This window comes from Xiphophorus maculatus, chromosome 18, assembly GCF_002775205.1.
Source record: "Xiphophorus maculatus strain JP 163 A chromosome 18, X_maculatus-5.0-male, whole genome shotgun sequence".
Taxonomy (NCBI): Eukaryota; Metazoa; Chordata; class Actinopteri; order Cyprinodontiformes; family Poeciliidae; genus Xiphophorus; species Xiphophorus maculatus.
In genome coordinates, this window is record NC_036460.1 from 12012228 (window position 1) to 12037134 (window position 24907).

General features: G+C 38.4%; 1 protein-coding gene across 3 annotated transcripts in view; it reads left to right on the forward strand.

The window, feature by feature from the left end:
* Window positions 1-1494: 1494 nt before the first annotated feature.
* Window positions 1495-24907, forward strand: part of sik3 (SIK family kinase 3) — a 41605-nt gene continuing 18192 nt past the window's right edge. For all 3 annotated transcript variants that reach the window (XM_023351172.1, XM_005804540.3, XM_023351173.1), the window contains exons 1-9: window positions 1495-1815; window positions 20150-20266; window positions 20649-20712; window positions 21395-21556; window positions 21692-21816; window positions 21900-22023; window positions 23757-23875; window positions 24049-24159; window positions 24249-24383. In XM_023351172.1, the coding sequence (XP_023206940.1) occupies window positions 1525-1815; window positions 20150-20266; window positions 20649-20712; window positions 21395-21556; window positions 21692-21816; window positions 21900-22023; window positions 23757-23875; window positions 24049-24159; window positions 24249-24383 (1248 nt within the window). In that variant the 5' untranslated portion in view covers window positions 1495-1524. The remainder of the gene's footprint in view (window positions 1816-20149; window positions 20267-20648; window positions 20713-21394; window positions 21557-21691; window positions 21817-21899; window positions 22024-23756; window positions 23876-24048; window positions 24160-24248; window positions 24384-24907) is intronic.

Genomic DNA, 24907 nt, shown 5'->3' on the forward strand with positions numbered 1-24907 from the left:
TTGGAAATTGACGTGCCAACACTTTAATTTAATTCAACTTAATTTAATTGAAGAATAAATATATTTAAGCTTATGCAAATTAAATTGAACAACGCCGAATAACAAGGCACATAATGTAATGAATCAGGATAACCAACAACAAAAATCCACCAGTCATAAATAAACTTAAAAAATTAACACGTAAATTTGTATCTTGTTTATTCGCAGTGATGGCATCAATTCAAATTCTAGATCAAAGAATTTCATTAAACTACGAAATATGTATTGGGGGTATTCTATGATAGAAGGTCTGAGTGACAAAACTGATTTAAGAAATCTGTCTGCTCCAGTTCTTTGCTTTATGCATGTGATATTCGTCTTTCTGAAAAGATTGAACGGAAAAGTGTTTCTGACTGCCAGTTGTTGTTTTGTAACAATAACTCATTAGCAGTTAGCAGCACATCCTTACATAGAAATGTCCTTGTTTAGGTTTGGTTAATGGCAAATGGCTGCTTTGTGCAGTCAAAATTGTTGCAAGAATCCATATCTACCAATAGATGGCGGTGTCTACAACTTGGTTAGGGAGTCATGAACTACAACACGTTAAAACTGCAACAAGAAATGAATGCTTATAAATGTTATTTGTACATATAATATAAATGTATATAAATGTTGTCTTTTTATTAATTTTAATTTATTTTACATCGATGAAGTGCTTGATTTCCTGGTATCATCTATCTGTCTGTCTGTCTGTCTGTCTGTCTGTCTGTCTGTCTGTCTGTCTGTCTGTCTGTCTGTCTGTCTGTCTGTCTGTCTGTCTGTCTATCTATCTATCTATCTATCTATCTATCTATCTATCTATCTATCTATCTATCTATCTATCTATCTATCTATCTATCTACTAAATGCCAAAACATTCAACAAAGCACCATTGAAAAGATCCCCTCCTATCCCTCCCCACGAATGTCAAGGCCGTCTCTTTGCACACTAGTCACGTTTGCCTCCAAAGCGAAGGTTTTGAAGATATAGTCCGTATATTCGTGGTTCTATAAGTATCAATAAAACTGTATTTGTTCCGTATTATCTAATTTATCTGTGTGTAAACGCATGGATTACTGATTTGTCCCACAATAGTCGTGTTGAACTGACCGCCTTAGTCTGTGAACACTTCCTTGTTTAAATACTTCTTTTGTCTCAATGGAGTTGAATATTTTCATTAGCAACATTGATTAATTTAGTCTTTGTGGCGTTAACATGGCGTATACCTTTAAAGCTTCAGGAAGCCCTCTGATCGCACATAGCGCAGCACTTTTGTAAGGAATCACTGAATCATGGGAACCAAAGTGATAATGCGCACTTCTCTGTCTCCACGGCAACCAAAATACGTTTTTGTGGATGAAGTCATTTGTTACGCCGATCGTTGCCATGGCTACAACCTAGAGAGGGCGCTGCGGAGGAGCCCTTCACGTAAAATGACGCAGGGCGGGGGCGTGCCCGATGCGCGCTGCGCAGGGCTGCTTGTTGTTCCCGCAGAGAGGCGAGAAGATGGCGGCCGTGTCTAGCGGAGGTGCTGCTGGGTCCGCGGCGGCTGCAATTACGCACCCTGCCCGACAGACCCAAGCAGGAATGGTCTCCCAGAACCGGGCCCCGCCGTCCTCTGGGATCAACCCCACTGGTCGTACCACCACGGCCACCGGGTGCATCACTAATCCCGGGCACACTTCGGCCACCAGGCCCCCTCCAGCCCGAGTGGGCCACTACGAAATCGAGCGGACCATCGGCAAGGGAAATTTTGCGGTTGTTAAACTAGCCACACACATCATCACTAAAGCAAAGGTAAGACGAGTCCCTTATCTACGCTATAGAAAAACAATTAGAAGTTGTCAGTGATTTATTTAAAGCTTTTCAAACATGAACTCGGAATGACGCTTGGGCCTCCACACTCCGGAGACTGAACAACCAGTGTTCGCTCTGGTGCCGCCGCAGCTCGGAGTACTGGGGGTCCGTTGGACCCGGGCATCACCTTCAGCTGATGGATATGTAGACACTCACGACCTAATATAATATCTCCAGTACGTTAATGCTTTATTTGTATTATCAACTTGGAGCCGAAAAGGCCTATGTTTTAAGAGAACAGACAGAAGGGTATTAACGAAGGAGGATAAAGAGGAGAGAGATATTTTGATGTTACTAGCTTTAGCTCAAATGCTTAATTAGCTATTTTGAAATATTTTGGATGTTAACAAAACCTAACTACAACAAGAAAGAAAGGCAGATATGTATGAAAAAGTACTACTGCAGAACTATAGACTAACAATTATATTAAGTTATTGTTGCTCAAATATGGACACCCAATCCCTGTAAGGTTTGTCGGGAAATTCAGAAAACTAAACTTCTATACCTATAGCTGAGTCAAATGTCGGGAAATTCAGAAAACTAAACTTCTATACCTATAGCTGAGTCAAATGCCGTAGACTTGTGCTGCAGATTTCTTCACTCGGTATGGTTACTTGTTTTCATCCGGTGTTTCGCGTCTGGAAAGTTTCTTACGCCTTTTTTCATCGAAACGCAACCGGTTTGTCAGAGCTACTCTCCATCTCCGTGTATCAAGTTTTGTGGTATTTAGATTTCTTTGTTAATAACTGCATGGCATTTCCAATGACCCCCCTCCCACTCCCCACTCGGACAAGAAAACACCGACAGTGACAAAAAAAATAGTGGTTTTCAAAAGAAAGAGCATACATAGATGCTTCTGCGAATATGTGGGCGCTGCTTAGCATACTTCTTACACTGGATGATTGCCACATTGACAGAATCGTACTACTGTAAACAAATGAAAGCCATGAGAGGTTAAAAAACCCCAAAAAAAAACAACAACAAATAAACAGTCACTGCTCTGGAAGATCCCATTGAGCTTCAGATCAGCCCCCCCTTTTTTAAGTGAATTGTTTTTATTTTGTGGTTCAAGGAATGTATTGATTTGAAACCAGTAATTGTTGTTTCACAAGAGGAACGTTCACAAACTCTGAAGCTTTGTTTGCCCAATTGATTATGTTGTGACCAAGCCATCGGTTTGAGTTGCAGAATCATTTAAATTTGACACAACAAAACAGAAAACAGAAGCACCAGTACAATATCTTATAATATCCACTTTAGTTTGCTGCATCTTTAAGTGTTTTTCCTTACCAAGTAAGTAAGCTTTGTTTATAGGAGAGTAATAATGAAGTACAGAAGATTTTAGCAAGACATTTGGAAAAACTTAGAAATAAACCATATATTTTTAGATTTTGTGTTAAAGATCCATAATTAACGTAGAGTTCAACAAAAATCTGCTTTATTTGCATAAGTGAGGATAATCTTATAAATCCTTTGTTTTTTGTTTGATTTAAAACTACTACCTCTATCAAAGATCTGGCTGCTCATGTTTTCTAGGTGTTTGAGTAAAAAAGTCTGAATCACACAAAGTGACCAGGTAAACTTAAAAGAGGGCCACTAATCTGCATCAATCACATTATCATTACATCTCGTATAAACAAAACAAAACAAAATCTGAAATACCAAAGCGTAAACTACAAGAGGCCTGAGTGAACAGGTTCGTTCTGCTTCTTGAACAAGATCATTAAATCTTAGAATGTAGGTGGAATGAATTTTGGGACTACAACTCTGTGCCCTTTACTCTTTATCTTTGATAACATGCCCCAAATATATTATCTCCAGGTCCTGGTGGTGACTAACTGGCCAAAACCTGAAATGTTTGATGCTGCATGACCATGCAGTGCTTTAAAAGTTTAAACTGGAACCTCAGATTCTATTCTGTCTTGTACAGGGAACCAGTGCAGAGAGTTGACAGCTTGTAGGATCTTGTCAAAAGCTCACCAGCTGCAATTTGGAAAAGTTGCAGTTGACCCAGGGAAATGTCAATCAGACAAGTAAAGAACTACATTAATCTTTCCATTAAGTTAAGGCATGTTGATATTGGTTAATAGCTCTCAGTTTATTTGACATTTTTATGTGTGAATCAAACGGTAAAAGTCAGCAGTCTGTAGAAACTACCATAGGTTTTCAGTAATAATGAGTGACAATCTATGGGCAGCACAAAAAAGAGGCTCAGGTTCCTCATCAGTGAACAGCCAGGATTTATTTCTGTAGAATTCGACTTTAATGATCCACAGTGTTTACATTTAGAAAACGTTGGGAATCATCAGCATAGCAGTGAGAGGATACTTATCCAAAAGGGAAATTAAATGTTGTAACTCAAGTTTGTTTCTTCAAACAATTGTTGCAGATGCTGATGGATGTGTGCAGGGATGATGTTCTGCAGTAGTCTGTATTACTGCAGATCTGAAGTAGCTTCTGAATAAGACACTCTGTTGTTGTAATAAACTGATGTAGAGAATGCTCAGAGTTGTCTGTATTCTTGATTTTTTTCCCTTTTTCATTGAATGATGTGAAAAGATTATATAAGACAAGCAAATAAACGAAAATAGTATGCTAGCATGCGTTCCGCTTGCTTATAAAAGATTCTTTTGATCAGTGTGTACGTCCCCTATAATGGCTGACCATTACAGGGGACATGGTTGACCATGTGCTTCACTGCTTCATTACCAGTCAAGCACATGGGAACAGTTGAGGTATCTTTTGTGTCTTTCTTTTATTTAAGCAATGTGGAGGCTTTTACTCAGATGGAATAAATAAAGGTGTGTTCCTGCCGCTGAGTTCGTACCTATACTTCGATGTTCCTTGTTCATATACACACAGACGGGCTGACACGGGTCATTTGGATGTTTTCCACGACACAGCTGAGAGCCTTCAGTTCAGTTTCGTGAGGCCAAAATAAACCTGGACCAGTGAGCCGTGAAGCGACTCTTAAAAGTGGAAAAAAAGACGCCGTTTGACAGACCTGGATTTGATACGACTGCGGTATAATTTAAAGCGTAGTAGGTGTGCCAGAAGGGTTCTCAAAATCCCGTAAGAGCAATCCAGTGACAGCGGTGACGTGTTCTGTTCTTGCCTGCCTTGATGTGTGCCGTCTGTGTGGATCTATGACAGGCGGAGGACAAAATGACACTGACAGAATGAAAGAGGGGCCTTGTTTGTTGATGGGTGCCACAGACGGAGCCAGTCAGCTCAGGATTTACATGAACACGCACAGGGGTTTCTGCGTCCCGAGTTTCTCATGAATATCAGAAGAATGAGTGTGCTTTTACGTGCCTGTGGATATCATGAATATGGATCTGATGATCAGTCATGAGATGAGATGGAGCCTTATTTTATGGCCTAGGGTTTCTAAATGCTGACTCGTCAAAAATAGCCTAGTAGCTCTTCTCCGCTGTTGGATGGAGGTGGATAATATCCTGCAGTGCAGTCACACCGAGGAGGACCCTATGTTTATGCTTGAAAGCTTAGAGGCCCTCCTTTTTCCTGCTTCCTTACATTTTTTTAGGTAAATCTATTTTTAAAAAAGTACAGTAATTAATCTCAAACGGATACAGTTGGTTTTTCAACTTGCCTTCTAAGACGACACAAATCTGACACAAAGTGTCTGAAAACTACCATTGTAATAGTGAAAGTTGATCTCATCCAGATGAAGATAAGGTACTGAAGTGAAGTCAAAACAAGAGTTTTAAAATTGTCAGGACAGATAAAGCTGTGCAGCGCCTACATGTGATCTCATTTAAATTGACATTTTTGAGCTCAGCTGATCCTTGAACATAGTTGTCTGCCAACTTAAGAAGATTTCTTTTTTAAATTGTTACAAGTCAGTAAAATTATCCTTTTAAAATCATTATCAGCATGGTAATCAGAATAGCCATGTGAATATTTTTGATTTTATTTTTGTAACCAGTTATGAGTCAGTAACGTATTCTTAGGGTATGAAAAATATTTAGTATAAAATGTCATCATTTCACAGTAGAATACATGCACTTTTAATCTAAAATGTCTAATATTATTTTATTATTTCATCTTAAAGCAGGAAAGCAACAATTCTTCCTACTCCTGCTAAAATATTACATGATATTAAAGTTATAATGATGATAATAATAATGTTATATATTATGATGGTTTATTTTGATTCCAAATGAGAGAATATAATCTATTTTTGCAGTACTACTCTCTACAGAGTAACAAAAGTTTAACAATTTGATTAATCAATCAGGCTATCTGCTCGTGTAGTCATCCTTCAGTCAGCTGCTTAAAGTATTATTGGAACGGTTTGATGACAACTTATTTTTAGCCTTCAGACCCTTTAAATCTAGAAATACATGGCTGATACGGTAATTGACTCAAGTTAATGTCAAATTTATTTCTATAACTTGTTCAAAAACATCCGTTGATCAAAGTTCTTTGCAGTTACATCCACAATTATTAAACGGTCAATAGAATAAAAAGAGTAAAACATGTAAATGCAATACAAAGGTAAGATTAAAAGTAACTGTTAAGCATCTTATGTACAGTCAGTTATAGGTCAGAGAAAAGCGATGAGTTTTTAGCAGAGATCTAAATGATAGTAGAGTTTGAGCAGTTTGAACAGGTCAAAAAGTGGATTGCACTTCTGAAGACAAAGAAATATTGAGCTTTAAGATCGTTTCACTTTTTTTTAACAGTTTCTAAATGTGTATCAGAGGGCATGTGTTAGGATTTTTTTAAAAATGCAAACAGAAAACGGAGCTTAGATTAACAGTCGGTAAATGTTAAAATGACAATGGTTCTCCCATCTTCAGTTCACCGATGTATAGATAATGAGTCTGGGTTTTTGGGGGAGTTTTTTTAAGCCACAGGCTTGTGGTGAAGTCACGTTTTGAACCGGCTTAGAAAATTCTGTAGGTTGAAATGCTGAGAAGCTGATGTGTTTACAGTGTTGATACGGTTGCTGTCATTTTCCAATGGTTACATATTGATTCTATAAATATCAAGATTTTTGTTTTTTTCTATTTCTTATCTAGCATCAAAACTAAAATAGATACATTTTAACATGAATTTTGTTTCTGCCAACAAAATTTCTTGAGTTAACTGGATTTCCCATGAAGATACTGGGATGACAGTAGTTTTACCAGAGGTTTTACCAGTAGTGCTGTGTTCTCCCTCCCCCACCTGTTGCTACATGCTGCCTTTGAGCTGACAAGAGAAGACAAAATTAAAATACTAATGAATAAATCTAACACTGTAATAAGGAATATGTTTTGTTGCTTTAGCAGCAGTTGGAGAGAACATCATGTTTCTGTTTAAGACCCAGTGATTGGTTCTTATTTTACAATTGTCCATAAATATTGTACAACTCAGGTATTTTTACTCTTGGTTATTATGCAATTAAAATCTCCTACTGGCCTGTTCCTAGTTTTCTTCCATAAACGGTGCATCCCAGAGTTTTTTCCAAACTCTATAATCCTGGAGGCTCACATGCTTTACTGTAGATATATATCAGCATGAACCATTCAAATTAGTTGATCACTAACAAGCTTTTGAAGGTAACTGATTGCTTTGACTTCTGGTTCCCTTTGAAGCTCCGAAAGAATAATTTTGTCTTTCTAATCAGAATATAACTCATGATGCTGTCATATTATTATCTGATTATCTGTCATATTTTTCCTCAAATGGAAATGTTTATGAACCTAATTGGAGTTGATGTCAAATGAAGGAAAGAGAGTCATCATTAACAGTTCCTAATTTAAAATCACAGTGAATGTAGTGTCACTTGATGTAAAGGTGGATTTGAGATAAAAATGAGAAAGCTGGATTTGTTTCACTCTTATTATTATTAAGATGTCACATTAGTTGAAATAATATTAGCATTTTCTTTCTAATGCCGCCTTCTGGCTTTTTTTAAATTCAGAGTTGATAGCATCAGATCCCACAAAACCTTTAATCTCCATTCGTTGCAGCTCTGACCTTTGCAGCTATATTGTCTTGGCTGGCCTCTAGGTAAAGGGTCAGTGCTTACACTCTCTGATGGAACCAAAACGTCTCAGATTTCCCTTTGCAATAAATAACATGGCTTAATCTTCTAAGTAAAGGAACATGCTCAGTAAAAATTAATGCAGCAGACTGCTCAGTGTTTGTGAATGTGTATTTGATTCCATAAGGAGCCTTCTGGCAGGTTAAAGTCAGTTTACATTGGCTGAAACTCATCCAGAGCTTCTTGGATTTAAAGGTGAAATGTGTGTTGTCAAGGCTCCTTGTCGGAGAAATGTCTCTCCATTGAAGTCTTTGCGGTTGCCATGGTTTCAGTCGTGATAGTGGGTGTGATTGACTTTAGCCAACAATTTTGAATGGAAGTTGCTTGCCATTGGCTGAGCTCGTTTTTCTATCATCTGTTTTCCTACCTTGCAGATCAAAGCGACTGCTCGGACTCGTGTGTGGTCAGTGGGACTGTTTGACACGTCCTGACCCGTGTGGTGGTAGGGAAGGTAGACCTTTCCCCTTGTTGTCCTCCCTTACGCTTCCCGTATTTTCCCTCTTCCTCCTAAGTGTTTTGGGCGAGAAAGGGAAAGGCAAGAGGAAGAGGACAGACAGGATGGTAAGCAGTGGGTAACAGGCAGAGCACACTGAGTAATAACATCACTCCCTCCCTCTGACACACTCACAGGAGGCTCATAAACAGCAACTCTTCTCTGGTTCTCAAAGACACGCACTTACTTGCACATGGCCAAACGCGATTTCATTTGAGTGAGTAATATGACAAATGTTGGGTTTCTGCTTGACATATCGCCTTGTCCTTGTCCGCTGCATCTCAGTTTCTGCAGTCCCTCGGGGTCACAAGAAGACAGAAGTGTCTCAGTTTCTGACATGAGTTTAGTAGGCTTTGTCAAGATGGTAGAACTCATGTCAGCAGTTATATGCACGTGTGTGTGTTGTACAGATTTTTATAGAAAAACATTCACGTCTCACTTGTCTTCTTAGTCATGAGAAAAAATACAAGGGCAATCAGTGTTATTACAGTACTAACTTAGTGAAGATAAAAGGTGAAATTCCTCAAGTAGTATTTACATTTTTTAAATAGTGAACTCGGCAGAGGCCTGTTATTGATATAAGGTGTTAAAAAGTCATGCTTTTATACTGAAACATTGTGCATCATACTACTCCTATGGTTAAAAGTCATTAATGAGATGCCATAGTGTCCTCCATTGTTATGGAGTATTAAGCAATTCAGCTTCAGCCTTTCCCCATTTGTCTATGTGCACTTCAGGTCAGCTGGCTTAAAGACAGCTGCTACAAGTTTATTTTAAGTCACAAAAAATCTGACTCATATTAACTTACTTAGCTACAAGCAGGCTGACTAAATTAAACCAACTGTCAGTATCTCTTGTTTATCTAAGGAATAACCTAAGTATATATTCTGTGTACAAAGCATATATAATTGCTATTGAATGTAGTTATGCGTATTCAATAGAACATTGTTTGTTGTATTGATTTTATGACATGTTTGAAATAATCTAACAATGCCTCCTTTTAATAAAGAAAGGCCCCCTCTCTGATATAAGTGATGGTTTAAGCGCCCACATGAGTATTTTTTTATTTTATCTAGCCTCCATTGTTGAATGTCGGTATAGAGAGAGCTAGCTCCTCAGAGCCAGCATGCTGATTGCTGTGACTCAGCTCTCTGATCTTGATCTTGTGAGGATTCATCTGCCTCACAGGGTAACCCCAAGTGTACAGCAGATTGCATGTCAAAGAAATGAAATATACAGCAGGTGTGCGACAAAAGCCCTGCAGAGGAAATAGACTCACTTACTCTACTCTTTCTGCTGTTATAGGAATTAAGATACATTAAATATACAACAGTGAGGTTCTACAGATCAACAGATCAAACTGAACCTTGACCAAAACTGCTTAATACAACAGGATAATAGTCTTAAGCAGACGCAAATGTGCAACAGACTGGAAGACGAAAAGGCTTAAAATCCAGATCTTACCACAACTAAAAGTCACTGGTGGAGATTGAAGACAAAGTAGTAATGAGACAGCATATTTTTCTCTCTCTTATAGAACATTATGTAACACAAATTATTCATAAAAGAAGTGGCCTGAATAGATCTCCTTAGTAGAAAGGTTTGATGAAACCTTTCTTCTAAGTAGAAAGGTTTCTACTTAGTAGAAACCTTGATGAAACTTCAAGGTTTCATCAACCAGTGCAGATGTCCTGGAGGCATGGATGTGAAAAACTTCAAAATGCTAAATAAATATAGAAATGCATGATAAAATTGAGCTCTCTAATGTTTTCACAGTGCTTAACAATGCATTAAACCTCTTGGTATTCATGGGAGTTAGGAACCACATCAGCCCAAGAGTAGCTGAAATCCTGGAATATTTGAGGCCCCCTATAAAAACGCATATAACCTTCTATTCTATTTGGCTAAACACCACACAGTTTATTACGCATTAATTCTACAGCTGGAACTTCACCATGTTAATTTTGATGAAGTAATTAGATAGATTTTAACACAATAAAAATTTTAACACAGTTAATCAAATTATTTGTTCCGGCTGGAACCTTTGTATTCAGGTGTTTCTGGTACACCAGTTGATGTGATACGCAAATGACATTTACAAACAAAACAATGGACGACAAAGCTGCTTCTGTTGGCTGTATTTCTCTTCCTTGTAGGCATGGGAAAAGTATTACCTTTATGCTCCGTACAGTATTAGAAACCTCCAGCATTTCATTGTGAACACTTAAGCCATAGAAACAGATTCAGTGGTTTGGAAACCACAACTTCTTGAAAATCGTGGTACAGCTTTATTCTGGTAACCAGCTATGCCTGTTGGGCAACAAAACTAGCAAATCAGAATGTATGTTGTCCAGTCTATTGAAAGTACATTGGTCTGCCTTCTACTTTCACTTTGAAACACTCATCTGAGTCATTCTCACCATGTGAAACACACAAGCTGAATCCCTATAAGGACTTTGACTCATTGATCACATCAACCCTCGTGCTTCCCATGGTGCAATTTTTCTTTTGCTGTTTGTATTCACCTGACATGACCTTACCACCTGCTTGATCTTTTGTTGTGTAGAAAAATACTTTCCACACATAAAAGCTCCAGTTTTAGTCTCATACGGTCAGCTAAGAGTCCTCCTGTGGAGAGTCACAACTGGGAAGGGTGCTTGTGAGCGTGTGTATGAGTCAAACCCCATCACTCGCCGGTACAGGTCAAGCCTGAGCATTACACCTTCTCAGGGCGTTGTAATCTGTGTCTTATGTTGATGAAGGTTAACCTCATCCATTATATCGCCTTACCACAGTGTGTGAACGTAGATGAGTGTGCAAAATGCACTTTCCTAGCTCCCTGGCACAAACTATATGCTCAGAGTAACAAGTTGAGTCACGGATGACTGTTTTCAAAGTCCCAAAGAGGACTCGAAGGCTTTGTTGCCCATACAGGGTCTTGACAAAAGTATTTATACCTCCTGAATGTTTTCAACAGTTTTGTTATGTCGCAACAACAACTTTTAATATACTTAATTGGGATTCTGTGTGATAGAAGTATTAAATAATTGTGAAGTGAAGGAAACTTGCTGTAAATAAGCAGCAAAAAGGTGTAGCATGCATTTATATTCAGCTCCTTCTCAATGCTTTTTAGAACCGGCTTTCACTGTTACAGGTGGACGTATTCTGCACTTGCCTACAGGTACAGACTGAGATGTCTGCCTGTTGTTCCTTGGATAATACCTCAAGCAGGCAATTTGGATTGAGAGCATCTGTGAACACCAGTTTTTAGGTTTAGCTGTGGATTTTCAGTTGTATTTAGGGTTGGAGTTCGACTGGGTTATTCCCATCAACTCTAACCAACTTCTCTGTTGCTGCTAACTCATCCCCACTACATGATGATGTCATCATCTGAGTTCACCATGGGAATAATGTGTTAAAGGTGATGTGTGGTGGAAGTTTTCCATCATGTGGGCTAATGGGTAAAGTTCAGGTCTAATCTGACCAGAGCACTTTTTCCATATTTTTGCCACATTCTCTACATACCTTGTGTTAACTTTTAAACAGGACTTCCTAGAACGTTTTTTCAACAATGTCTTGGTTATCTTGCCACTTTTTTTGTATAATTGACAGTGACTGGAGAGAATGGGGGGTGACATTCAACAAAGTCGGGTGTCAAACGGAGGACGGTCGCATCGAGGACCATAGGCTCTATATATGGGGCATCTACTGTACTGCTACACCACAGAATGCCCCTCTGTTTGCCACTGCTTCATAAAATCCAAGTTTTGTTGATTATACACCTGATAATTGTCCTGTTTACAGGTTCTTCTGCTCCTTCAGAATGAGCTGGCCATGTTTTAAATATGAAACCTCTGAATAATGCACTCCTCAACTGGTCTGTCAGTTTACATTGGCAGATGGGTTTCAGTAAGATATAGTTACACCTGTGTGGACTTTGTTTACTCATCATGTGACCTCTGAAGGCAGTTGGTTACTCTGGCGCTGGATAGGAGGATTTCAGAGTAGAGGGGGTGGAATAGAAATGCATCCCACCATTTTCAGATTTTTATCATTTTCTGCTTAAGTGATAAAATATCAGTATTAAATCCTAATGAAATAGACTCAAGTTTTTGATTGTAATGATGCAAAAACAGGAAGAAGTTCAAGTTGTACGAGTACTTTTGGAACAATACATGTTTACAAGTACACATTCATGGTAAAATAATTTGGAAAATATCAAAGCTTGTTTGTATGTAGGGCTGAAAGATTAACCGCGATTAATCGAGTCTTGAAATAATTGTGAACTTATTAATCGATTAATGGTTGACTAGTGTTCACACTCAAAAAAGGCAATTTGCTGGGGAAAAAAAATACTCACCAGTAGTTAAGCCAAAACTTTACAAAATCATATACATTTTCCATTTAAGATTTGTCAGTGAATCTGTTCTTTCCAGAACTCCTCAAGTGGTATCGTTTCAGCCTCAACTGGATCAAATTTTGTAAAAAGGTCAAGCAAAAAGGGCCTTGCTTTTCAGATGTTGATATTAGAAGTATTTTTATTTTTTAGCTGCAGACACATTCTTTGATACAAATGATCAAGCATACACCACTATAGTCTTCCATTTTAGGCAATGAAATGTTGGTTTTTATATTTTAAAAAAATGAAATATTATTTATTTGCATTATCTAATATAAAAAAAGCCATAAATGGTTAAATAATAAATTTGCCATTTTTAAAATTCAATTAATCATCAAAATAATTGATAGAATAATCAATTACTAAAGTAATTGTTAGTTGCAGCCCTGTTTAATATTGTTTAAGAGTAAAATTTTATGTGCACCCTCAATTGGTTTTGGGGATCAAAACCAATTGATCAATCTCAAATGTATGTGACGTATATTGAACATCATCGCATGCTTTCATTAAGCTGTAATAGGTCATTAGTAATATTTTACTTCCTACACCCCTAATCTATTATTGTGCTAATGAACCGGAGACACACTCGTTGCGTATCTAAAAAGTCACTTGAAATGAAGATAAGGTCACACATTTTTCAACACTTTCTCCAGGGTGAAGTTGAGAGTGTTGAATTGTCCAAATGATATGTGTCAGAAGACACCGAGTGACAAATGGCGAGTGGGAATGTTAAATCGTCAGTTACAAGAAGTAACAGGATAGAATGTGTGGCCCAGAAACTGTTTACCAAAAGGACGGACTCGTATATTACTGAGGCTTTGACAGGTACGATGGTTCACACAGACTATAAATCAAACTTCCTACAGTTGATTCAACATATGACATTTGTCAAGGGACAGACTGCTAATATTTAGAGAAGTCACTAGGTGTTGCATAATTTGGAAAAAGTAACTTTACTATGTAAATAGTTTCTTAGAAAAGAAAAGCAAGTCATAGGTCATATACCAGATCCAGTCTGCAGCTGCTGTAGATTAGAGAGAAGTGGTTTTTGTAAACAAAGGAAGAGCTAGTGTTGTTATTATTGTCTCATCCAGAGATAAATGCGTCAGAGTGTGTTGATACAGCACAATTTGTTTACTATGTTCTTGTAGAAGGACATGCAAGTGCTGCTGCGTGTCATTAACCTGCTTCTAAGCTGCTGACAAGCTCCCAGTAATCCCAGCCCTACTGGCCTCTATTCTGTTGTTGGTCACCCTGTCTTCTCTTGTAAGCTACCTGCAGTCTAACTTAGCGGTATTTCAATAAAAATTACTTCATAAAAACATGACATGGACACGATCCATTCTTTCTTAGCTACAACTCACAATCTTTCAGTGTCGAGAAGAGATGCACCACGTTTTACTAAAAAGAGGAACAACTCCAATAGGGACATGATAAATTTTGACATTTTATTACGGGCTTTATTATCTGGTACTGCCAATTTTTGTATTACAAGTCCACTTATCATCATCATCTGTCAACAAATGAGGAGTACTTCCTTAAGAATAGACACTCCTCTATGTGTAAAGCTATCAAACAGCAGTTCATTTCATTTTATAGTTTTTTTTGTTGTTATTTAAACTTATAGTACAGCATGCATGTTGCTTTGTAATTGTGGATATTATGCAAATTATTTATTTTGTATACTAATTGAGTCTAAAAAACTTAGTCAGCAAAACTTGATCTGGCTGGACTTCCTTCTCCGGCATATTGAGCAAACAAACCTGGAGTGGGAAATAACAAATTAACGAACATTATGGTATGCACATATTCTAGCTAGAAGAAATACTACAGTAATAGAATCTAGTACTGGCCATCTGAATGCCAGCATACAGCCATTTACTGTATGGCTAAAAATTGAAACTCAACTTTTGGGATTCAGACTGACCTAGGGCTCATAATTTATTCTGTCAGTCCTTTCCCCCCCTTCTGTCCTTCCTGCCACCCTTATTCTTTTCTTCCTTCTGTCCTCATGTCTTACCCTCCCTTGCTTCTTGTCCTTTTTTCTCCCACTTCTGACTTTTTCTGGCCTCTCTTTTTTCCTTTGTGTGTCCTCTCTTCTTTGTCCCTGTTCCTTTTGTTACTTTTATCCCTACTTTCTTGTTTCCTTCTTTCCTTGTCTGTTTCCTTGCCTGTTCTCTGTTCCTTATTCATTTCTTTTTTTTCTGTCCCTTCCCTTTTGCATCCTACCATTTTTGCATCACTCTCTTTTTTGTGCCTTATTTTCTTGCTTCCCTGTACCCTTCTTTTCTATCCCATCTGTCTTTCCTTTCTTCCTGTCAGTTTTTGCTTTTCCAAATTCCACATTTAAAGCCTAACTTCTGTAGAAATTGATCTCTTGTATTACATGTATGTATTTTATATTTTAAAACCAAGGTTAAGGTTTCAGGTCTCTGCAAATAGAGGATTTACCTATAAAATGTGTTGGAACCTCATGGATGGTCTGAAGTTGTTGTTATGCATATTTAAAGCCAATATGAGGCTTTTAATTTTCAAAAATGGTTTAAGACTTTCTCTTAAATTGTTGCTCAGAGTATTAGCAGGTATTCAATGTCTCATCTTAAGTTTTGTGGATGCAAAACTACAGCCTGGTTTCTGTCATGTTTGTGTTTTGTGGATGATCAGTCTCCACACAACTGAAACTTATTGTCTTTCAGACAACGCTTGAAATTTAGGAATCGCTGTTTCAGCAGGAAATAATATTATGCTTCAGCTTTAAAACATAAATCATGTTAAAATCCTACCCTCCACACAATAGCATCAGGCTGCAAAAATGTAGCTGTGAAACATGCCAGTTCTTTAGTTACTCAGTTCCCTGAGATTATTCACAGGCGAGGAAGCTGAAGTGTTTTCTTCTCTATCTAACTTTATTTCCCCATGCTGTCAATCAATAACTCTTCTGTAGATGAGCCAACGTGTTGGACGGTTGCTGCTGGTACCAGCAATATGTTGCAGTATTTGCACACCAACGTTTGCTCAATGCTGTCTTTAAATAGTGAATAGATGAACTTGAAAGTTGCTGGTAGCTTTTATTCTGTGGCAAGCAGCAAAGACAACATACGTCACAGTCAGTCCTGCGCATCAGATCGCCATGGCAACTAGTTATTTGGATAGAGTGTCATAGCATATTATTTACTCAGAACTGAACAGACAGGAGATGTCCTAGAGTCTTCCATCGCTACGCGGGACTGACCTGTTTGTGGATTACGTCAGGTGTAGCTCACTTCATTTTCCTCTCACTTTGTGTTGTTTTTCCCTCTAGATATACAACCGTAATTTACCTGATTTGGATTTTTTGTGTTTTTACAATGTCTCATACCATTCAGAAGAGGCACATCATGCATGTGTGTGAAGATGCGTGCTTGAGTGTTTGTTTGATCCATGTGTCTGAATATTATTTTCTAGTAGAAACACAGATAGTTGGTATCTCTATGAGCTGCTTTTCTCTCCCCCGATATGTCAGCTAAAGTTATTTCTTGTTTTTTCTGCATCCTGAACAAATGTTGGACTCATTCTATCTGGACTCTGATCCAGAACCGCATGACATTCTGGGGATGTATACTGAGGAAAAACTGCAGCTGCACAACCTGTCACAGCCCAGCTCAGTAAGGCTGTTGGGACTAACTAACTAGCTAACTAGCTAACTAACTAGCTAACTAGCTAACTACATTTGGTTACCTAGCAACAACTTGTTGAGTGCGCACCTACATACTCTGGGATACATCAGTCCTTGGAGGTCCACATGTACCCAATGCGGTCCATCATACACATCAGCACAGAGGTCAGTTTTTACAATCTCGCATACTCCATGCACCGACTCGCAGGGGAAACTGCTTGGCAGGAAATAATGTTCGCATCGAGCAGTTTTGTATGCATCACCGAACTGATAATATTGAGAGTCAATGTAACCAATGGTAAAGATGCATATTGTGACTGCCACTCTGTGCAGTAGCGACAGGTGTGGAGTGGCAGCCCTGATGGAGAAGAAACTGGACGAGGCGCCCAACTAGCTCAAACTTGCTAGTAACCTTTTGTATTGTGGGAAATTAAGGAATTTGTCATGATAAATGTTGTATGCTTGATTATAAAATATCAACTGTCCACCGACAGTTCACACAAGATCTGCACATTTCATAGAATACACAAAGTACATCTGAGTATGGGAACAGTTTCACATTTTGTGAATGTGCCCCATAAATGCTTAAAAATAAAAAAGATTGAGGTGGAGAAAAACAGTTCAAGAGGAAATTGAGGATAAAAGAGAAAGGTTACATCACCAGTTTGGAAGTATTTTTGATATTTAAAACAAAAAACTAATCAATAGATATTGATAGACTGATTTGAAGCTCTTATATTGTGCTTTCAATTATAGTTATTTTCAATTGGCTGGTTTTCTGGCACAGCCCCATTTTTTTAAGATACTCTGTATTTTGTCAGGATGGAGATCAGGGATCAGGGAAATCCTGTAGAAAGTCTTCTAAACCAGTTTTTTGTGTTTGGAATCATTATGCTTCCAGTTTTGCCCTTGTTTTGACCACCTGACTCAATTTGTCACCTGCAGATGAAAGGAAATAGTTTAAATGAATTTGGCAATTTGAATGAATAATGAACAACCAAATACCTTTTTTTTGCCACAGTGACAAGAAGTACCTTTGGATGTGTCAAGGTGAAGATTTTAGAACAAGAACAATGTAATTGTTATCAAGCATGTTGGTAGCATCATGCCAAGGATTTGGTTTTGGTTCTTGTAGCCGTGATGAATTGCATGAAGAGGGTGGAATACTGAAGATGAAGGACAACATTATTTAGTCATTTCTTGTTTTAAAATGATTGGAATTGTTAAAATATTTTTCCTGGAGAGGAGAATTTAATTAACATATTGAAAGCCCATAATTAGTGACTTTCATGTCCAGGATACAGACAGGCAAACGTCTGACCATATTTTTAATTTTTCTGCGATTCCTGTTCATTTTCTGAGCAGATAATCAGAACAGGATCCAGTCTCGCTGTGAAACAAACCAATCAAAACCCAGACATTGTTGTTTGGACAAAGCTACGTGTGCAGAAGACATTCTCTCCACTGGGGCAGATGTTTTCCACAATTTGTACAATACCCTTGAAGGGAAACTTGCACAATGAGCCGGGGTAATGTCACTGTTACTGTTCTGTTCTCTCTCAGGAGCCCCCTGATCACTCTTCCTCACTTCCCCTTCCTGTCTCCATGGGAAGTTGGCCTTGACGGTCCCCACATGGCCTCATCTTCTTCATGTTTTTTTTTTCTTTGGAAATGGAGGCCTTGGTGTGGCACCAAGCAGAACTAGAAGGGATGAGGGTGTGTGAGTGTGTAAATACTGCATGCTTTTCATGTTTTTCTGTCCTCGCCCATCTATTCTTGGCAGAAGCTTGTGTTTTGGGGCATCCCCATTACCCCTGCTTGATTAAGTCATTAAAGTCATCCACCCATTCCTAAGTGGCAGAGCAAAGCTCCTGTCACACACCATCACCGTTCACCCTGCTGGAGCTATTGTCCAGTGCTCAGCGGTTACGCAACAGTTGTGTTCGCAGGCAAAGGTCGTGCCATTGGCTGGCTCTCAGAGAAAACCTTTACACTTAGGCCAGTTATCTCCTCAGTTCTTGTTCACCCAATCAGTGGCAGGCAACGGGTCTTGTGCTAATGCATAACACGTCTTCATGTTGGTGAACAACGACTCGCACTCCTCCTGATTGTTTTATCTGGGTTGTAATACACAGGCAACAGAGATGTGTTTTGATGTTTTAAAACGATTAGATATGAATCTAAAGTGGTGCTCATAAGTTTACATACCCTGGCTGTTCTAAGTGTTTGACAGTTTTTTGTTTGTTTTTTCTATTCAGAAAAGGTGAATATTATATAAACTTTCCAAAGGTTTATTGAACTTTGATGTTTTGGGTTGTAATTAGTTGTGTGTGTGAATCAGAAGTCTGCATTTCAGGGCCCTAGACAGATCCCTGCACGTATCATTCAATTCCGCACTGATTGTTTAAGAACCAAGCAAGAAAAAATTACAAAGCATCTGCAAGAGAAAGTAGTTCAAGTTTACAATGGAGGAAAAGATAATCAGTTGTTTTCAAATGTGAATTAAGAAGTGGAAAAAGAGGGATCATGTTGAAACCAAGCCAAGGTCAGGTTGGCTTGTTTGAAAGTAAAACCAGGTAGGTTTATAAAACTTTCAGCCACAGCTGCCAGAAAAGTTGTTCAGGATGCAGAATACCCCAGAAATAACTTTAGCCGATGCACTGAAAAAAAAAAAATGCCGTTCATAGAGGCAAGTCTAAACACTTGAGACCAAAATTGACACTATGTGACCACAACCATCAATGCTACATTTGGAGGGAAGTCCAAAAGGTGAATGATGGAAAGCGCCTGTAAAACCCAGAGGTGGTTTGCTTATTGTCTGGGGATTTATGAGCTACAATGGCTCGGGGAGCTTGGTCTAAACCAGGGGTTAGCAACCTTTTCAATTGAAAGAGCCACTTCTGCTTCTGCCAAATGAAATTTGTCTAGAGCCACAGAAACATTATGTAAGCAAACACATACCAAAATTACATTTGGTAGTAAACTAAAATTAAAAATTAATTTCCATTTACAAATTTCACAGCAAAATGAAAATAAAAAAAAGTCTTCATTTTGTCCAACAAGATCAGCGGAGTGAGTTTTTTCCCCCCCCATTACTGTGGAAAATAAAAAGTAGCCCACTTAAAAATATAACTCCTAGTTTGAAAGTAAAAATTATTTAAATTGTTAGTATTTTAAAAACCTTTTAGCATTTATGCGCTTCCATTGTAGTTAATCTGTGCAGATACTGCACGAAGCCATACCGAAGAACTTCTTGACACACTTATTATTGTCTTTATAATTAAAAAAAATTTGTTACAGATAAAAAATAAAAAAAAGATTTCCTGGAGCCACAAGTTGCAAACTCCTGGTAACACGAATACAGCTTGTTATCAGAAATTATACTAAAGGTTTAAATACACAGTATTAAGAAGTAGGTTGTGTTTTAACTTGAGGTTCATTTTGATAGTTTGTCAATATGGCTTAAAAATATTCATACTGTGGCTTCACTCAACCACTAAACTAAAAGATAGTTTGAATTATTCGTATACTGTCAAAAATAGTTAGGTTTTGCCTGTGTATGTAAACATGTGAACTCAACTAAAGCATTTCAGAATAAGGTAGGTGTACTGTGTGGTAAATTCCTCCTCACTCTTCATCCCTCCATCTCCGTCTTGTCCGTTTCCCCAGGTGGCTATAAAAATTGTGGATAAGACCCAGCTGGATGACGAAAACCTGAAAAAGATCTTCAGAGAGGTGCAAATCATGAAGTTGCTGAAGCACCCCCACATCATCCGCCTCTATCAGGTACACACAGCTCCAAACACACTCGGCTACCATCTTACAGCTCAGACCTGTGTTCTGGCAGGAGAACCCCAGCTGCCCCAAACGTAACACAGCTGAGGTTTAATCAGTGAACTTTGTCATCGCTGCTATATTTCACCTCCAAAACCTCAAAGACGTTTAAAAACCTTCTAGTGTTTTTCCCTCAAAACTTGATCCTGGAGGTCTCAAACACAGATTGAACACCACAGTGCACGGCAGGTCTTTTTCTATTTTAAATCTCTTGTTTATATGCCAAACTGTGCTTACTCATACTGTTGTGTAACCGGTGAACCGCCCATCACTGGATGTTGGCCTGTCAGACGGTCTGTCGGTCCCTCTAGTTCTGATACGTTTGTATCTTTAGGTGATGGAGACGGAGAAGATGATCTATCTGGTAACAGAGTACGCCAGTGGGGGAGAGATATTCGGTAAGGGATTTCCAGTCTTAACGTTGATTGGTTTTGTTATCGTCTTTCCCTTCACTGTTTTCATTTTCCTTTTCTTTATATTCTTAGCATTTCTTTCATGAAGATGCAGTTGTTTGGTTTAAACATATTTTTTATATTAATAAAACCCCTAAGCTCTTAATAAATGTAGTAGTTAATCAGTGTTGACTCAAGTTGAATAAACACAAAAAGGTCAAATTGTGCCCTCTTAATTCCTGGCGGTACATTTTACAGCCTAAAAGTATTAGAATGCAACTTATGCAAAAATAGAATGCAAAAATATGTACATTGTACAGTGATGTAACCTTCCTAGATTGATGCAAAGTGTCAATTCCTTTCTTTAAATCTGTGATGAGATATTTCCTTCTTTGCATTCTGGTAACACAGACCTGATTGCCGTAGAGCAGCATAAACAGATTTTGGCAACTAACTGTTGTAAAGATTTTTTGTTATATGAAAGGTTCTCTTAGTCGTTGATAATCATGTAACAAAGAGCATGGATTTGTGTGATCTGGAGTAGGGTGTTACTGCCCTGTTGCATAAAGCCCATGAGCTAAAACACTCTGTTCTCATATTTTATTTATTTGTTTTACTTTTTCCACAACGGTAACAAATGAGTTGTCCTTATGGTGTAAAATTTCCTAACTCTTTCTTGTTCTCACAGACCACCTGGTGGCCCACGGGCGCATGGCAGAAAAGGACGCCAGGAAGAAGTTTAAGCAGATTGTGGCAGCGGTCCACTTCTGTCACTGCCGCAACATCGTCCACAGAGACTTGAAAGCTGAGAATCTGTTACTGGACCACAACCTAAACATTAAAATCGCAGGTTTGTGCATTTCTGTAAAGAGGTTTGTTTGGCAGGCGCATGTTGGCATGTTCTTTTGGATAATTTTCCTGTTTTTATGAAGTTCCTATTTTACAGTACAGTGCTATAATTTTTTATTGTTCCCTGTGCGATCAGATTTTGGCTTCAGCAACCTATTTTCCCGAGGTCAGCTGTTGAAGACGTGGTGTGGCAGCCCTCCCTATGCTGCTCCAGAGCTTTTTGAGGGTAAAGAGTACGATGGACCCAAAGTAGATATATGGGTAAGAGCATGAACTAAAATCTAATGTAAAAATCCAGAATCAATTGTTTGTGCTCATACTTATTTTGCGTTTATCCTGCACAGAGCTTAGGTGTGGTGTTATATGTGCTGGTGTGTGGCGCCTTACCCTTTGATGGCAGCACTCTCCAAAATTTGCGAGCGCGTGTCCTCAGTGGAAAGTTCCGCATCCCCTTCTTCATGTCCACAGGTAGGGATGTATTTCCACCTGGGGACTGAACAAATAAATAAATAAAAGCAAACACATACAATGTTTGTTTTAACAGTGAAAGCACATCACAATGTACGACGTCCATCCAAAGTATTCAATTTCCCTTGAACTTTCACATTATCTTCTATGTATTTTAATAGCATTTTTTGTGTTCGACAAACATAAAGCAGAGCATAACTAAGATTCAGGGACCAGGTTTATTCAAGTCCTAAAAGTAAATAATGTTTCAGCAAGTAGAAATAAAAACAAAAGGCAAAAACTAAGATACACAATCAAATATGGAAAGAAAAGTGATTAGATATTTAACATGAAAAAAGCTAGCTTTTTCAGTTTGTCCCATTAACTGTGAATACACCGATATAAAATCCCTACTTCGAGCTACTGAACGCAAATAGGGTGCTACTTGAGTTCAGTACCTCGAAGTAGAATTGATGAGTGTAATTTCAATTGAATTCAGATAACTTCATCATCTACCCAGTTGTCCTGCAAAAGCATTAAAAGTTTTAGAGAACAAACAGCATCATGAAGACCAGGAGACAAAGCAGAAACGTCAGGGGAAAAGTTGTGGAGAGGTTTAACCCCTTAACTGTCACATCAAATTCGAGTTTATGTTACCCAACAGGTCCATGTGGATGCCGACATCCTCATGACAGAGGCCTCAAGCAGAGTTAGGTTTCACAACATAATCTCAACCTTTAACTATCTTTCCAATTTATCATCTAAAATTCAAAGCAATATGACAGAACTGTGAACTTACAGAGTCACATGGCTTCAGAGGTTCATGCTCACAGCACAACAATGAGCCTAAAACTACAAGGTTTAGAGGAGTCCAGTCCTCAAGAGCTACTGCCCTGCAACTTTTAAACGCACAACAAATCAAATGACTCGTTATCAGGTCACTGCAGAGCTGAATGGCACATGATGAGGGATTTTAGCTATTTGATCCAGGTGTGTTGGAGAAGAGATGCACCTAAAAATTGTTCCCCAGCTCTGCTCCTCAGAGTTTTCTGTCCTCATGTTTTATATATTTCCCCACTCCAGCACAGCTGATTCAAATGATTACAGAAGCTGTTTAATTGCCCATTCATTTAAGCCAGGTGTGCAGCAGCAGGGAAACTCCTAAAAACTGCAGAACAGCAGGACCTGAGGAGCAGGTCAAATCATACGTGTGTGAGAGAATGGTCAAGTCAAACTTCTGCATCACACATTTCAGAAACAAGGAAGTTCAAAGTGCTTTACGCCATAAAAAAAGAATACAGTCACCAATTATGAAACGAGAAATAAATATTGCATTTTGTCAAACACCATCAAAATCATCAAGGAAATACAGCTCAAATAAGTTGATCAATGTTTTACATACTATTAATCAAAGGCAACTCTAAGCAGGTTGTCTAGGGTCAAGACATAAATAAACTCCAATATCCGTTCACAGATGTTCTGATTGAGGTTGAGTCATTTGCAGAGAAAATTTGACAGAAATTTTAATTTTTCCGATGTAAGACTATCAGAGACTTTCCCAATATGACTTAATTTTAGTGAAAGATACAAATTATTGACTCAGGGAGGCTAAAAACCAATGAATTCCACACTTAGACTTATCTTCTAGGTGGTTTAACAGTCACTCAATAATTCTGGAGTTGGTGTGTGTTTTGGTTTCAGCCTCTCTTGTCTCACGTTGGATGGACTCTGTTTGTTTGGTTGTGTCATTACAGACTGTGAGTACTTAATTAGACACATGTTAGTTCTGGAGCCCAGCAGACGGTTGAGTATGGAGCAGATCTGTAAGAACAAGTGGATGAGACAAGGAGACCCAGACCCAGACTTTGACAGGGTGAGATCCTTTTATGAAATATACAACCAAACTTATTACACTCAGTGTTTTCTTCTGGATCATATAAACAACCATCACCAATGATTAAACAATGTTTGTCGTAACCCAAAAACGTTTCCTTTGATCCTTCTCTGAAAGCTAATTAGCTTCACGCTGCCCGTCTCTCCTTTCAGTTGATAGCGGAGTGTGAGCAGGTGAAGACGGAGAGAGAGATAGAGCTAATCAATGAGCAGGTGCTGATGGCCATGTCTGAGACGGGCTTGGACCGAGAGCGCACAATTCAGGTTGGACAGAACTCGCTTACATTGATACATCTCAGTTTGTAGCACCAATTTCTGACAGTTAATTCTCGGACCCTATTGGTTTATTCCAGTCCCTGCAAACAGATGCATACGATCACTACAGTGCCATCTACAGCCTGCTCGCGGAGCGCCTCAAGAAACACAAGACGCTGCGTGTTGCACCGCCCCCGCCACGTTCCATTAGCTACCCTCTAAATGCCGTTCAGGTGAACCATTTTCTGTCTCTCGGTTTGTGTCTATAAATGCTGATCACTCGTGATTGCACTCATCTTCCATTCCAGAGGATTCCTGAACTTCAACGGTTGTTTTAATACTTCTGCAATTTATGCATTTGATTCTTCTTCCTCTCAAAATGGATTGAGTCACAAACAGATGTAGTGATCAAATCTGATTATCATAACACCTTTCCTTTTAGAAATGTTAATCTGCCTTTATGGAGACAATGATGAGGTTTGACCTGCATTAATATTAAGGACAAGAAAGGAATGCTGCAGATTTTTTTGATGTTGATTATGAAACCCCTTTATTGAAAATTAAATGTCAGATTTATGAATGTATTTTCTAATTATTATGTATAATAATTGAAGATTTGTATGAAATCTTCAATTTAATGAGCTGTTTTGTGAACGTGAACATAGAGTATGCAAGTCTTTTGTTTTACAAAAGTAATATTTCACTTTTACGAATAAAATGTATATTATGGTTTGACTAGAATATTGAAAGTTAACTA